The sequence below is a fragment of the Geotrypetes seraphini genome, chromosome 5, assembly GCF_902459505.1.
Source record: "Geotrypetes seraphini chromosome 5, aGeoSer1.1, whole genome shotgun sequence".
NCBI classification, from domain to species: Eukaryota; Metazoa; Chordata; class Amphibia; order Gymnophiona; family Dermophiidae; genus Geotrypetes; species Geotrypetes seraphini.
Window position 1 is genome coordinate 145,647,742 of NC_047088.1, and position 14,193 is coordinate 145,661,934.

A 14,193-nucleotide genomic window follows, 5' to 3' on the forward strand; every position below is an offset into this window, starting at 1 on the left:
TCAATCACAGTACAAATAATGCAATAGATACAATACAAATGCATACATCGGATTAAAATCTTCTAAAGATTCTGCATGATAAAATGTTAACTTTATTAAGAAATACAAACAATTTAAAAGGATAAAAGATAGATTTAAAAATAACAATGCTCATGTCTGAATTCAAGAGGGCCTGGTGATAGGCACGTGGAATCTTTCGGTGAGAGAAAGCGATAATGGTTACTGTGCATGGGAGATTAGATGGCACATTTTGGCCTTTATCTGCTGTCATGTTTCTATGTTATTCTGTTGTGGGTGGAATGTGCATGCTTTTTCACGGTGTCCCACTGATTTGATCGATTGTTTTGTGCGGGTGTGCCACTGAGTGCCATGTCTTATCTTTTGTGCCCATGAGTATCCTACCTTTGGCCTGGTTTGGGGGGCGGGGATATTGGCTTGTTTCAACCATGTTGATTTTGGGGTAGGTTTTTCTTTATGGCTTGGGGTAGCTTTTTGGTTGTCAGAGCAGGGGATACTCATTTGCTCATTTATTGCATTGGGTTTCAGGGTTGCTGACAGAGCTACAATTCTGTACGGGAAGAACCTGGTCCAAAATGTTTGCACTATGTTGTGTTAGTTTATATTTCTGTGGTTTTGCCTCAAGATGTCTATGTATAGATGTGTGCACATTCATATGTCACTGGGGTTCGTCTGTGTGCTTGGGTTACGTAGGGGACCTCATTTCAGGTAGGGGTACATGGTCTATGGATTTGTTGGTGTTTCTTTGTTTTTAGGTTAGGGCTCTTCAGCTTGGACAAGAGCCGGAAGATATGACTGAAGTCTGTGAAATCTTGAGTGGTGAGGAACAGGTACCAGTGGATCAATTTTTCCTCTGTCATAATTACAAATATTAGGGGACACTCACTAAAGTTATAGGGAAATATTTTTAAACTCAATGGGAGGAAATATTTTCTCACGTAGAATAGTTACGCTCTGGAACGCATTGCCAATGTTTGTGGTACAAGCAGATAACGTAGCTATTTGTTAGAAAGGTTTGGACAGTTTCCTAGAGGAAAAGTCCATAGTCTGTTATTGAGAAAGACATGTGGGAAGCCATGCTTGTCCGGTATCATGAAGCATGGCATGTTGTTACTCTGGGTTTTCTGCCAGGTACTAGTGACTCAGACTGGCCACTGTATGGACGGGCTACTGGGCCTGATGGACCATGGGTCTAACCCAGTAGGGCTATTCTTCTGTTCTTACTTCTTATTCTTCTGATGTGTCTTGATTTTGGAATGAGGTTAGGAGGTGGAAGTTTCTGCAATGTTCGGTATGAAAGTTCATACTCCCATATCCTAGCTCACGGTTGCTAGCTACTGCCAGGTTCAGTATGCGACTGCCTGCTGGATGTTTCTGGGAGGTTGGGTTTTTAGCCATGAGTTCTTGATAGTTCATTGCTATGGCTTTGACTGTTTAGATGGGGGTTCATCTTTTGGGGGCATTGGTTTGGACATTTTCTTGAGTATTTTCAGGATTGGTTGCTTGATTTCTTATCAGCTTGTTTGGCCGCAGCTTATTGGTGGGGGAGCGGTGACAAGCTCAAGGCTTGTGGCAGAAAATGTGGTATTGGACTCAGTTGGGTTTGGGGCATCTGCAGTTAATAAATAATTAAATGCAAGTCTTGCAGGCGACACTGTGGCAAGGGGAGGCAAAGCCTGGCATTACCGTGGGTCATGTTTGGGGGAGGCTACACAGTTTTAGAACTTAAGGGGAGCTAGTTTCATCACCAAACAGCTCCCTTGGGGTATGTAAAACACATTGGGGATTTGTTGTTGTTTAATATTGTGAATTTGAGATGATATGATACAGTTTAAGAACTTAAGGGGAGCTACTTTTGTCACCGAATAGCTTCATGGGGGTGTGAAAATCACATTGGGGGCTTGGGGTTGTTCAATATGGATTGTGATGTGATTTTTGAAATGATGTTAAGATAATTAATAAAGTTGTGGCCAAATAGTTCTTCCACTAATATGAGTTATGTGATTATTTATGTGATTAAGTAGTTGTGGGTGTGTCTTGCTATTGTAGGTGACAGAGTGTGAATGCTAATGTTACTGATTTTTTCTGCTATATAAAATATTGTGTACGATTAATTTACCAAGGGACAACCAGTTGGGCTACAATCAAAGTAGTCATTATAAAGAATGACTGCTGTATTTGAATAGCTGCTACTTTTCTACCAATGATTTGTTGATATTCAATCTTATATATCTGCAGTATCAACAGTTAGAGCTATTGCTTAAGAAGGTGCATTTTGCCAGAAATCTGAGTCAGCTCACCACTGACTGCCTAGACATTTGAGTTTCAGGGTAATTCAATGTGCTTTCACTCTAATTAACTTCTTTCCCCAATTGAAGTGGATTAAAAAAAAAATCTGTCAGTAAAACCATTTGTGTTGCAGTTTTCTTCTTAAGAGAGTGTTAGAGAGATGGAAATTTTACCTTTAAGTCGTTCCTGAGGACTCCTTGTTGCCAGAGAATGTTGAAAATTATCAGTGCACCAAGGAACAGGGGGAATAGGTAGGACCTGGAAAATACTTAATTCTGCATGCTCCTGGAACAAAAAGAAATCAGAAACTTTTAAGCAAAGATGAATAATTACTTGTAATAATGACTAAGAACAAGATATTTACCAGGCTCGATGAACCACTTGGTCTCTACCATCACTTAATGTTCAAGGCTATTATAATTTATTTTGAAGTTATTTATTATACATTATCTGTTTACTAGAATCAACCAAATAAGGAAACTTCTAGAAATGTCAAATAGATATAAACACCAGATAATGAGGACAAAACTATATTAAATGGATTTTTCCGCTAGACCTCAAACACCCAAGGTACTACTTAGTATTTCTATTTGTACCCTTACTGGGGTGGTGTTTTCATCATTGGTCTTAGCAAGTAGCATGTGCAAAAAAATGTTTATATAAATTAATTTTCTCTTCTGGCTCTGCATAAATTATAAAGTGCATAGAGTGCTATACAGTGCTGTAAAGGAAAGGCACTTATCTTTGTGCCCGACGGCTGCCCAACCGTTTCACTCCTAGTTTCATCAGGGGCTATGCCTCCTTTAATACAGACACCATCATTTTTAGTTAAGAAAGCCCTTACTTTGAGCCAAAAACGCTGCTATTTTTAGCACTGCAGTCAGCTGATGTAGTCCATACTCAAATAATTTTCAATGTCAACCACCAGACCAAACCTCCCTAACCTATCCCCCTCCTACCCAAATCCAAAAACCAAGGCAAGTGAGCAAAATAAAATAAGAAGGAAAGAAGAAAAAAAGGAGGCAGAAGTGAGCCTGTCAACAGAAAGTACATTGTGAAACTCTCACAGCATCTTAGCAATTCAATAATCTACTTCTGGCAATGGGGGAAAAGATATTCCAGAAGGGTCCCCAAATGCGCAGAAACTGCCGGCCTGCTGGAGACTCCAAAGTACGAAGCTGGGTACATTCCATCTTCAATAAGGTGGTCATGTGCTGTCGCTACTGTGGAAGAGTAGGCGATCGCTGCTCCAACCAAAACAACAGAATAGTCTTTTTTCCCTGAAGTATCGCCCGTTGAAGAAAAGCAGAGTAGCCTCTCGGTGTAGGTGATTGCAGAGAGAAAACATCAAAATTATTTGGAGCCTCAAACTTTACTCCACACTTCCAAAGGGAGGAGAGAGCCTGCAACAACCGATCCCAAAAGCACTGCACCGGAGGGCACTGCCAGAGTAGCTTCCCAACAGCCACACTTGGGACAGCTGGAGGTCGGAGCTATCCCAGCCAAGTAAGCCATGCGGGGAGACATATGTAGGCGAAGAACAAATTTATTTTGCAGCTCCCAGCAGGCTACTTTGACTGTAACCTTACGAATAGCAAGAACAAAGGTCTTAAAGGTAGCCTCCGACAAGGTGATGTTGAGATCGGACTCCCATGCTGTGGCATACGTTCGATACACGAGGGTGGGCGAGGAGTCCAAGAGTGCTCGATGGTGGTAACTCAGAGGAACCTTATTCTGGGTCCACAAGGTGAATAGAAATCCCACTTCCTACTGGACATCCTCGGTCAGATCAGTCCAACAAAGACTCCGGATATAATTGCTGAAGTTGCAGGTAAGGAAACATATCCTGTGGAGAAAGAGAAAACTCTCTTTGTAAGTCCGAAAAGGGCATCATCCTGCCCTCCTCTGTGAGCACTTGAAAAAGATACAGGATACCCTTCTGTGCCCAGCGTTGAAAATCCGTAGAGGAAGCACCCACTGGAAAGTGCGGGTTGTGTCTGATGGCCAAGTACGGGGAAGCCTTAGATAAAAAGTGTTGACGTCGTAAAAGCCATCTCCAGGCAGCAACAGCAGAAGGAAGCAGATGAGACAGTGTGACAACAGGCGGTGGACGTAAGCCCATGACATGGAAATAACAACTGAAATGCACAGAGTCCAGGAGCGATAATTCGAGGCTAGTATTAGTAAAGTTTTCAGCTGAGCAAAACCAGTAACTGACATGCCTCATAGCACAAACAATTGTAAGGAGTTTGACATTCAAAAGAACCATGCCCCCCTATAAAGGCCGAGGTACAAATAACAGTGCAAGGGAGCCGTGCCCTCTTTCCCAGCCACAGATAGGCCTGTAAATGCTGCCATAATTTCCGTTCATCTCTAACCCTCAAAAATAGGAGTAGGATTTGGAAAACATATAGCCACTTAGGAGCTAAAATCATTTTAAATAAATGAATTCTACCAAGCAAGGAAAGAGGGTACATTCGCCAAACATTTAACTTCACAGAAGTATCTTGTAATAAAAGCTGTACATTAAGAGTATACAATCGAGAAAGGTGCATAGGAATTAATACCCCTAAATATTTGATAGAATCTGTCGCCCACTGTAAAGGGAAGGGACCCACCCAGGCTGACGTTGGAGGAAGGCTTCTCGTCAGATATGTGCAGTATGCAGGGTCCGCTGCCCTGTGATAGTGAAGAAGTGCTGTTCTGAGTCTGACATCAGGAGAGGTTGGGAGATGGTTCTGTCGTGCGCGCTCTCAGCTGTTGCACATATATAGCTCCTGCGCCTCGCATGCAACAGAAGAGTGGAAAGCAGCGAGTCTTGCGGGAGGGGGGCAGAAAGGGAAGGAGCAAGCAAGTGGGCAAGCATGCGCTGTAATTAGGAGGAAGCAGTTGGGACGTGGGAGGGGCCCAAACGCGGGACACAGGAGGGAGTGTATTTTTGAACACAGAAGGCAGGGAAAAGAAGAGAGGAGCAACATTAATGGAAAGAGGACAGATTGGCTGCTTGAGTTGGGGGTTTTGTGTTTGGTTTTTTTTTTGGGGGGTGTTCCTGTACATTGTACAACAAGGCAAGGAAGGAAGGGAAACTGTCTACAGGCCTTTGCTTTTTATAGCAAGCTAGTTAGCTAGTTTTGATGTTGATAACTTGTTGAATTGCATAAACTTGGGAGAGAGGACAGAGGAAGGGAGGAAAGTGATGCTGAGGTGTGGGAGGGAATAGAAAAGGAGAATTGGGAGGCAAATAGATGATGTACATGGGGAATAGAAGAAAGAGGATAATTTTTGGTCATAGGGAGGGAGTGAGGTACAGATGATAGGGAAGAAAAAGATGAGAGGGAGCAATGTTGTGGTGGAAAGGGAACAGTGGGACAGATTGAAAGGGATGCAATAGGGAGGAATTCTGGATATAGTGGTGAAGGGAATGGAGAGAGAGATGTGGCATGATGCTGGAGAGGGGTGATAGAAGGAAAAAATGTTGAGCATGGGGCTGGTGGGCAGGGATGAAAGATGAGAAAGGGATAAATGCTGGACTATAGTAGGAGGAACCAAAGGACAACAAAATAAAAATTTACAGAAGACGGGAAAGCGGAAAAAAGAAAATGGGTCTAACTTGATGGAAAAATAAGTCTCCAGACAACAAAGGTAAAAAACAGAATTTATTGACTAAAATATGTTAGCTTTGGGAAATATATATAGCAGATGTCTTTTTATTGTGTTCAAAAGAAAAGGAAATGATTTTCTGGTTTTATTTCTACAGTGTTGAAGTACTTGCTGACCCTTGCTGTGGCTGGTGGGGATCCCCAAGCACCACCAGCAGAGGACCTCATCTAGAGATGGCCAGAACTCCCCTCCACCAAGCGCAGCAGTCTCTGGCAGCATCCATGAACCACTGTGACTCAGGGACGCTACTGCTGCCTGCTAAGCTTGGCAAAAGGGACCCCTGGCCAACTGCAAAGGAAGTCCTCAGCTGACAGCTTGGGGGTTCTCATCAGCTGAGTATTTATATTTACATTAGAGGCTCTGGTAGAAACCTGTTTACAAAGTATGTATTCTTCCCAATTAATATTTCCCAATTAATAAAGTGTCTTTGCTTATTTGTAATTTAGTAGCATAATTAAATGAAATAACTATTTTTGAAGTTTATAGGGACGGGCAGGGATGGAGGGATTCCTCACGGAGATGAGTGGGGACGGGTGAGATTTGGGTGGGGGCGGATGGGATTTCTTTCCCAGTGCAACTCTCTAGTCTCAGCATCATATGCATAACAATATGGACCCCATCAAAGAAAGATCTTGACATCCTTGCAAAGAGATACAGGCAACATGGCTTTACAAAAGGTAAATCATGCCAAACGAACCTGATTGAATTTTTTGATTGGGTGACCAGAGAGCTGGATCATGGACATATGCTAGATGTAATTTTCTTAGATTTCAGCAAAGCCTTTGATACAGTTCCTCATAAGAGGCTGTTGAACAAACTTGAAGGGCTGAAGTTAGGACCCAAAGTGGTGAACTGGGTTAGAAACTGGCTGTCGGACAGACGCCAGAGGGTGGTGGTTAATGGAAGTCGTTCGGAGGAAGGAAAGGTGAGTAGTGGAGTCCTCAGGGTTCAGTGCTGGGGCCGATCCTGTTCAATATGTTTGTAAATGACATTGCTGAAGGGTTAGAAGAAAAAGTGTGTCTTTTTGCAGATGATACCAAGATTTGTAACAGAGTAGACAACGAAGAAGGAGTGGAAAATATGAAAAAGGATTTGCAAAAGTTAGAGGAATAGTCTAATGCCTGGCAACTAAAATTCAATGCAAAGAAATGCAGAGTAATACATTTGGGGATTAATAATCGGAAGGAACCGTATATGCTGGGAGGTGATAAGCTGATATGCACGGACGGGGAGAGGGACCTTGGGGTGATAGTGTCCGAAGATCTAAAGGCGAAAAAAACAGTGTGACAAGGCAGTGGCTGCTGCCAGAAGGATGCTGGGCTGTATAAATAGAGGTGTAGCCAGAAGAAGGAAGAAAGTGTTGATGCCCCTGTACAGGTCATTGGTAAGGCCACACTTGGAGTATTGTGTTCAGTTTTGGAGACTGTATCTGGCGAAGGACGTAATAAGACTTGAAGCGGTCCAGAGGAGGGCGACAAAAATGATAGGAGGCTTGCGCCAGAAGACGTATGATGAGAGACTGGAAGCTCTGAATATGTATACCCTAGACTAGAGGAAAGGAGGGACAGGGGAGATATGATTCAGACATTCAAATACTTGAAGGGTATTAACGTAGAACAAAATCTTTTCCAGAGAAAGGAAAATGGTAAAACCAGAGGACATAATTTGAGGTTGAGGGGTGGTAGATTCATAGGCAATGTTAGGAAGTTCTACTTTATGGAGAGGGTGGTGGATGCCTGGAATGCGCTCCCGAGAGAGGTGGTGGAGAGTAAAACTGTGACTGAGTTCAAAGAAGCGTGGGATGAACACAGATAATCTAGAATCAGAAAATAATATTAAATTTTGAACTAAGGCCAGTACTGGGCAGACTTGCACGGTCTGTGTCTGTGTATGGCCGTTTGGTGGGGGATGGGCTGGGGATGGCTACAGTGGCTGGGAGGGTGTAGATGGGCTGGAGTAGGTTTTAACGGAGATTTCGGCAGTTGGAACCCAAGCACAGTACCGGGTAGAGCTTTGGATTCTTGCCCAGAAATTGCTAAGAAAAAAAAAAAAAATTAAATTGAATCAGGTTGGGCTGACTGGATGGACCATTCTGACATATATGCTGTCATCTACTATGTTACTATGTAATTTGCAAGGTTGATAAAGGAGCAGGGCTAGTCATACAGGACAAGGATCAATACTATCATGAAGCCTATCAGATTCTATTAAGGCCAAATTGGATATGTTTTTGGATTTTTTGAATACATGTCATCCGTCAATTCAGTTTGAGATGAAAGCCTTTTTGGATGTGAAGATCACTTTGGAGGGAGGTCGGTTTAACACTTCGGTGTTTTTAAAGCCCTCTGACCGGAACACTTTTTTTTTGAGTATACAAGTATGCATCCGGCAGGGCTAAAAAATAATTTACCGGTGTCCCAATTTTTCCATTATAGACGGATCTGTAACTTGACGGAGCAAATTATAAATCAAGCGGAACCGTTAAAACAGTGTTACGGAGACAGGGGCTATCCTTACAAAGTGATAAAGAAATCCTGGCAGAGGGCTAGGTTTAGTCCTAAGGAGCAGTTTCTGCAATATCACATTCAGGGCACAGATGATAAAGTGGTGCCCTGTATTATGAAGTATTAATCTATCTCTCAATGTTTGGGCAGGAAGATCAAGAATATTTGGCCCAGGATGCAAACAGCAAGCTGCTTTCACGATCAGGAATGTAAAATTGCTTTCACACGTAACAGAAATCTGAATAACATATTGTGTAAGGCTGATGTGTGGTCTACTTATGAGGAGGGCATGGTGGGGCATTTCTGCTGTGGCAAATGTGTGAAATGTGTTGTCATGCAGGAGGGCAATATGGCACAGATTCCAGGCAGAAGAGCAGTGAAATTACGCTCCTTTACTACATGTGAAACGACAGGAGTGGTCTATGGGATGACGTGCCCCTCTGGGCTACCTTACATTGGCCACACTGCTAGATGTTTTAAGATGTGGTTGTTTGAACACCGATCCAACATAGCACATAAAAAAGAAGTTGACATCCTTACCTGACACTGTGTCAAAGAACGGCACAATTTTGATGAGTTAAAGTGTTTCGTGTTGGAGCATGTCCCTGTTACTTTGCGCAGGAGCAATGTGAAGTGTCTCTTATATCAGCATGAACAGCACTGGATTTTTTTTCTGGGCACTTTATGGCCTAAAGGGCTTAATCAACGGGTAGAATGGGTGGCGTTCATTGGATGACTGGCAGTGTGGAGCATGTTCTCTTCTGATAACCAGCCAGCATGGTTTCTGCAAGGGAAGATCGTGCCTAACAAACTTATTGCACTTCTTCGAAGGGATCAACAAACGGATGGACAAAGGAGACCCCATAGACATCATATATATAGATTTCCAAAAAGCCTTTGACAAGGTGCCCCATGAACGTCTACTCCGGAAACTGAAGAACCATGGGGTGGAAGGAGATGTACATAGATGGATCAGAAACTGGTTGGAGGGTAGAAAACAAAGGGTAGGAGTGAAGGGTCACTACTCCGACTGGAGGAGGGTCACGAGTGGTGTCCCGCAGGGCTCGATGCTCGGGCCGCTGCTATTTAATATCTTCATAAATGATCTAGAAACAGGAACGAAGTGCGAGATAATAAAATTTGCGGACGACACCAAACTATTTAATGGAGCTCGGACTACAGAGGACTGCGAAAAGTTGCAAAGGGACTTGAACAAATTAGAAGAATGGGCGGCAAAATGGCAGATGAAGTTCAACATTGAAAAATGTAAAGTATTACATGTGGGGAGCAGAAACTCGAGGTACAACTATACAATGGGAGGGATGTTATTGAATAAGAGTACCCAGGAAAGGGACTTGGGGGTAATGGTGGACATGACAATGAAGCCGTCGGCACAGTGTGCAGCGGCCGCTAAGAGAGCAAATAGAATGCTTGGTATAATCAAAAAGGGTATACAGCCAGAACAAAAGAAGTTATCCTGCCGTTGTATCGGGCGATGGTGCGCCCGCATTTGGAGTACTGCGTCCAATATTGGTCGCCGTATCTTAAGAATGATATGGCGTTAGTCAAGAGGGTTCAAAGGAGAGCAACACGTCTGATAATAGGTATGGAAAACCTGTCATATTCTGAGAGATTGGAGAAGCTGGGTCTCTTTTCCCTGGAGAAGAGGAGACTTAGAGGGGATATGATAGAGACTTACAAGATCATGAAGGGCATAGAAACAGTAGAGAGGGACAGATTCTTCGAACTTTCGAAAAATAAGAGAACAAGAGGGCATTCGGAAAAGTTGAAAGGGGACAGATTCAAAACAAATGCTAGGAAGTTCTTCTTTACCCAACGTGTGGTGGACACCTGGAATGCGCTTCCAGAGGACGTTATAAGGCAGAGTACGGTACTGGGGTTCAAGAAAGGATTGGACAAATTCCTACTGGAAATGGGGATAGAGGGGTATAGATAGAAGATTACTGCACAGGTCCTGGACCTGTTGGGCCGCCGCGTGAGCGGACTGCTGGGCACGATGGACCTCGGGTCTGACCCAGCAGAGGCATTTCTTATGTTCTTATGTTCTCATCATCAGCTGTTTTTCTTCCAGATGAGTTGCTGTCGTCACGGTCCGGAAGTGCTTCTGGAAGTGGAATCTTTGGGTTCTTTTTAAGCAACGGCCATTTCTTGTGCCAGTGTGTATGGAACAGGAACAGAGTTTTCAGCTGATTTTTATTCCCTGAGGAAGCCCTTGAGAGACAAAACAAGGCACTTGTTGGAATTAGAATTGGACATGGTCTTTGGATTGGTCATCTTGTGAGTGTCATTGGTTCATCTCATCTAGCCAGACTGTTTCATCTACAGGGTTTTTCAGACCATGGATCCTAAGCTAAGTAAAACTTTTTGGTTTTTCTTTTCCTGTGCACAGTGATGGGTTCTGTACCCTTTTGATAATTACATTTCTGTGGTGGTGGAGTTTTTGCCTATGATAGTACCAAATTTTCACGCATACAGGCCCTGATTCTCCAAAAGTGCGTCCCGATTTTAGGCAGCTGTAGGCGTCCTACAGCTGTCTAATCAGCCAATCGGGATGCATGTTTGTTTTTTTTAAATGCTCCCCAGGCAGGACGCCTATATTGAAGGCGAGGCCCGCAAGACACCTAGGCCCTGATTCTGTATAGGACGCCCGGGAGAGGCGTCCTATTCAGAATCGGCCTAAACTAAACCCCGATTCTGTAACCGGCGTCCATGTTACAGACGCTGGTTAGAGAATCGGGTTAGATTAGACAAGGCCCGCTACACTTATCGCGGCATGGGATCTCTCTGCCACTATAAGTATAGCGGGCCGCGGTCCCCTGACCGATCGCTGGCAGGAGGGTGCCCAAACTCTCCTGCCAGAAGATGCCTCCCCCCGACACTACCGACCGCCCCCCTCCGACACTACCGACCGCCCCCCCCCGACAATATCGATCGCTGGCAGGAGGGTGCCCAATCCCTCCTGCCCGAAGACGCACCCCCCCCCCGGCGCTAACAACCCCCAAACCTCCACTCCACCAAACCTGTTCTTACGGCCAGATGGGTCTTGCACGTCCAGCCGGCAGGCACGCCTCGTTGAAATGAGGCGGGCCTGCCCCTTCCCGGCCCATCCCGCCGAAGCCTAAGGCCTGATTGGCCCAGGCTCTAGAAGCCTGGACCAATCAGGCCTTAGGCAGTGCAGGTCCGCCCATCCCCACTTAATCTGATTGGCCAATCAGACCTTAGACTTAGTGGGCATGGGCGGACCCGCTATGCCTAAGGCCCGATTGGTCCAGGCTTCTAGAGCCTGGGCCAATCAGGCCTTAGGCTTCGGTGGGATGGGCCAGGAAGGGGTGGGCCCGCCTCATTTTGACGAGGCGTGCCTGCCGGCTGGACGTGCAAGACCCATCTGGCCGTAAGAACAGGTTTGGTGGAGTGGAGGTTTGGGGGTTGTTAGCACCGGGGGGAGGTGTGCGTCTTTGGGCAGGAGGGATTGGGCACCCTCTTGCCAGCGATCAATATTGTCGGGGGGGGAGATCGGTAATGTCGGGGGGGGGGGGCGGTCGGTAGTGTCGGGGGGTGCGTCTTCGGGCAGGAGGGATTGGGCACCCTCCTGCCAGCAATCGGACAGGCCGCGGCCTGCTATACTTATAGTGGCAGAGAGATCCCTTGCCGCGATAAGTATAGCGGCCGCATCTACTTACAATGAAGATCAGCATTTTGCTGGCCTACATTTTAAACTTCTCCTCTACTAGGGAGATGCGTAGGGCCGCCTAGGTTCACCTAAGGCCCGCCTAAGGCCCTTAGACGAGCTTAGGCATCTTGCGGATCTCCCTAGGCTCCCGGAGGTGCCTTCAGGCCTGCCTGGGGAGCATTTAAAAAAAAAAAAAACGTGCATCCCGATTGGCTGATTAGACAGCTGTAGGACGCCTACAACTGCCTAAAATCGGGACGGCACTTTGGAGAATCAGGGCCATAATGCGTGCGTTATATACGATTTTACAAACCGAGCATAACCATGCGCGTTATATGCGTGAGCGCGTTTTACAATTTTTTTTTTTTTTTTACATTGCTGGTTCCCCCCCCTGACGTCCGATTCAGCCCTGAAAGCCTGATGCCCCACCCCGAAGGACCGCTCGCACACCCCCCCCGACGTCCGATTCATCCCCCAGCCCCCCCTCACCGTTTGCGGTGGAGAAGCAGCCTACCGTGGGTTCGCGATGCCAGTGAGCCTGCTGCTTCCTCTGCCGGCGGTCCCGCCCCTTCTCTGAGCCCTGCGCTGCTTCCTCTGCCACGGTCCCACCCCTTCTCTGACATCAGAGAAAGGGCGGGACCGCGGCAGAGGTCAACCAGTTCTTAACTCAACTCGTCACTTTTGGACCTATCCCGAGGGCACTCAGTTTATTTATTAGACATCTGTGTGGAATACTGTCAAAGGCTTTGCTAAAATCTAAATACACCATATCTAGCGCACATCCTCTATCCAATTATTTGGTCACGCAGTCAAAGAAATTGATAAGGTTTGTCTGACAAGACCTACCTCTAGGGAATCCATGTTGCTGCCAGTCCAGTAATCCACAGGATTAAGAAACTTGACCATTCTCTGTTTAAAAGTGTTTCCATTAATTTGCTTACCACAGAAGTCAGACTTACCAGCCTGTAATTCCCTACTTCTTCCTTATTTCTACTTTTATGGAGAGGGACCACATCCGCCCTTCTCCAGTACCACTCCTGACTCTAGAGACTCATTGAAAAGGTCAGTCAGCGGAGCTATCAGAACTTCCCTAAGTTCCTTCAGCACCCTTGGATGTACACCATCTAGCCCCATTGCTTTGTCTACCTTTATTTTAGCTAGTTCCTCATGAACACAACCTTCTGAAAATCGATCAAGGTCTATTATTCCTCCATCCCTATTCATGTTTGTCTTCTGTGGTCCCGCTCCCGGCGCTTCAGCCTTGAACAAAGAATAAAATATCTGTTAAGCAATTGGCCTTTTCTTTATATGCTTCTACATATTCCTCCCCTTCAGCTTTCAGTCTCACAATGCCACTTTTGCACTTCTTCCTATCATTAATATATCTAAAAAATGTTTTGTCTCCCCGTTTTACCATGCCAGCTATTTTTTCTTCCATTTGCATCTTTGCTTTCTTGACTTACACGACCAGCCTCTCTTAACTTTTTGCAGATATTTTTGCCTGTCTCCCTCTTTCTGCCATCTTTTGTGGCTTGTGAAAAATAACCTCTTGTTCCTTATCTTCTCAGCTACTACTTTTGAGAACCAAAGTGGCCTTCTTTTCCCTCTTACTTTTGCTTACTTGCCTCACAAAAAGGTTTGTTGCCTTCACAATCGCTCCTTTCAGTTTTGAACACCGTATTTCTACTCCTTCCAAACATTCCCATCCAAACAATAATTCCCTGATGTAAACCCCCATTTGAGCAAAGTTAGTTTTTTTTTTTAAAGTTTAGAACCTTTGCTTTTGAATTAGCCCTCTCTATACCCATCTTAATATTAAACCGTACCATGAAGTGATCACTGGATGCCAGATAATTAACTACTGTAACATCAGAAACACTTTACACATTTGTAAAGTCCAGTATGACCCCATCCCACGTGGGTTCCATTACCAACTACTGGAACAGTTCTTATTGTAGAGAATCCAGGATCTCCCTACTTTTTATTTATCTTTATTTATTTTATTCAATTTTCTATTCCATTCTCCCAGGG

General features: G+C 44.9%; 1 protein-coding gene across 4 annotated transcripts in view; it reads right to left on the reverse strand.

Moving 5' to 3' along the window:
- The window catches only part of PARD3B (par-3 family cell polarity regulator beta), a 1,834,390-nt gene that overhangs the window by 903,744 nt on the left and 916,453 nt on the right, over positions 1-14,193 (reverse strand). For all 4 annotated transcript variants that reach the window (XM_033945029.1, XM_033945028.1, XM_033945030.1 and 1 more), the window contains one exon: positions 2,481-2,592. In XM_033945029.1, the coding sequence (XP_033800920.1) occupies positions 2,481-2,592 (112 nt within the window). The remainder of the gene's footprint in view (positions 1-2,480; positions 2,593-14,193) is intronic.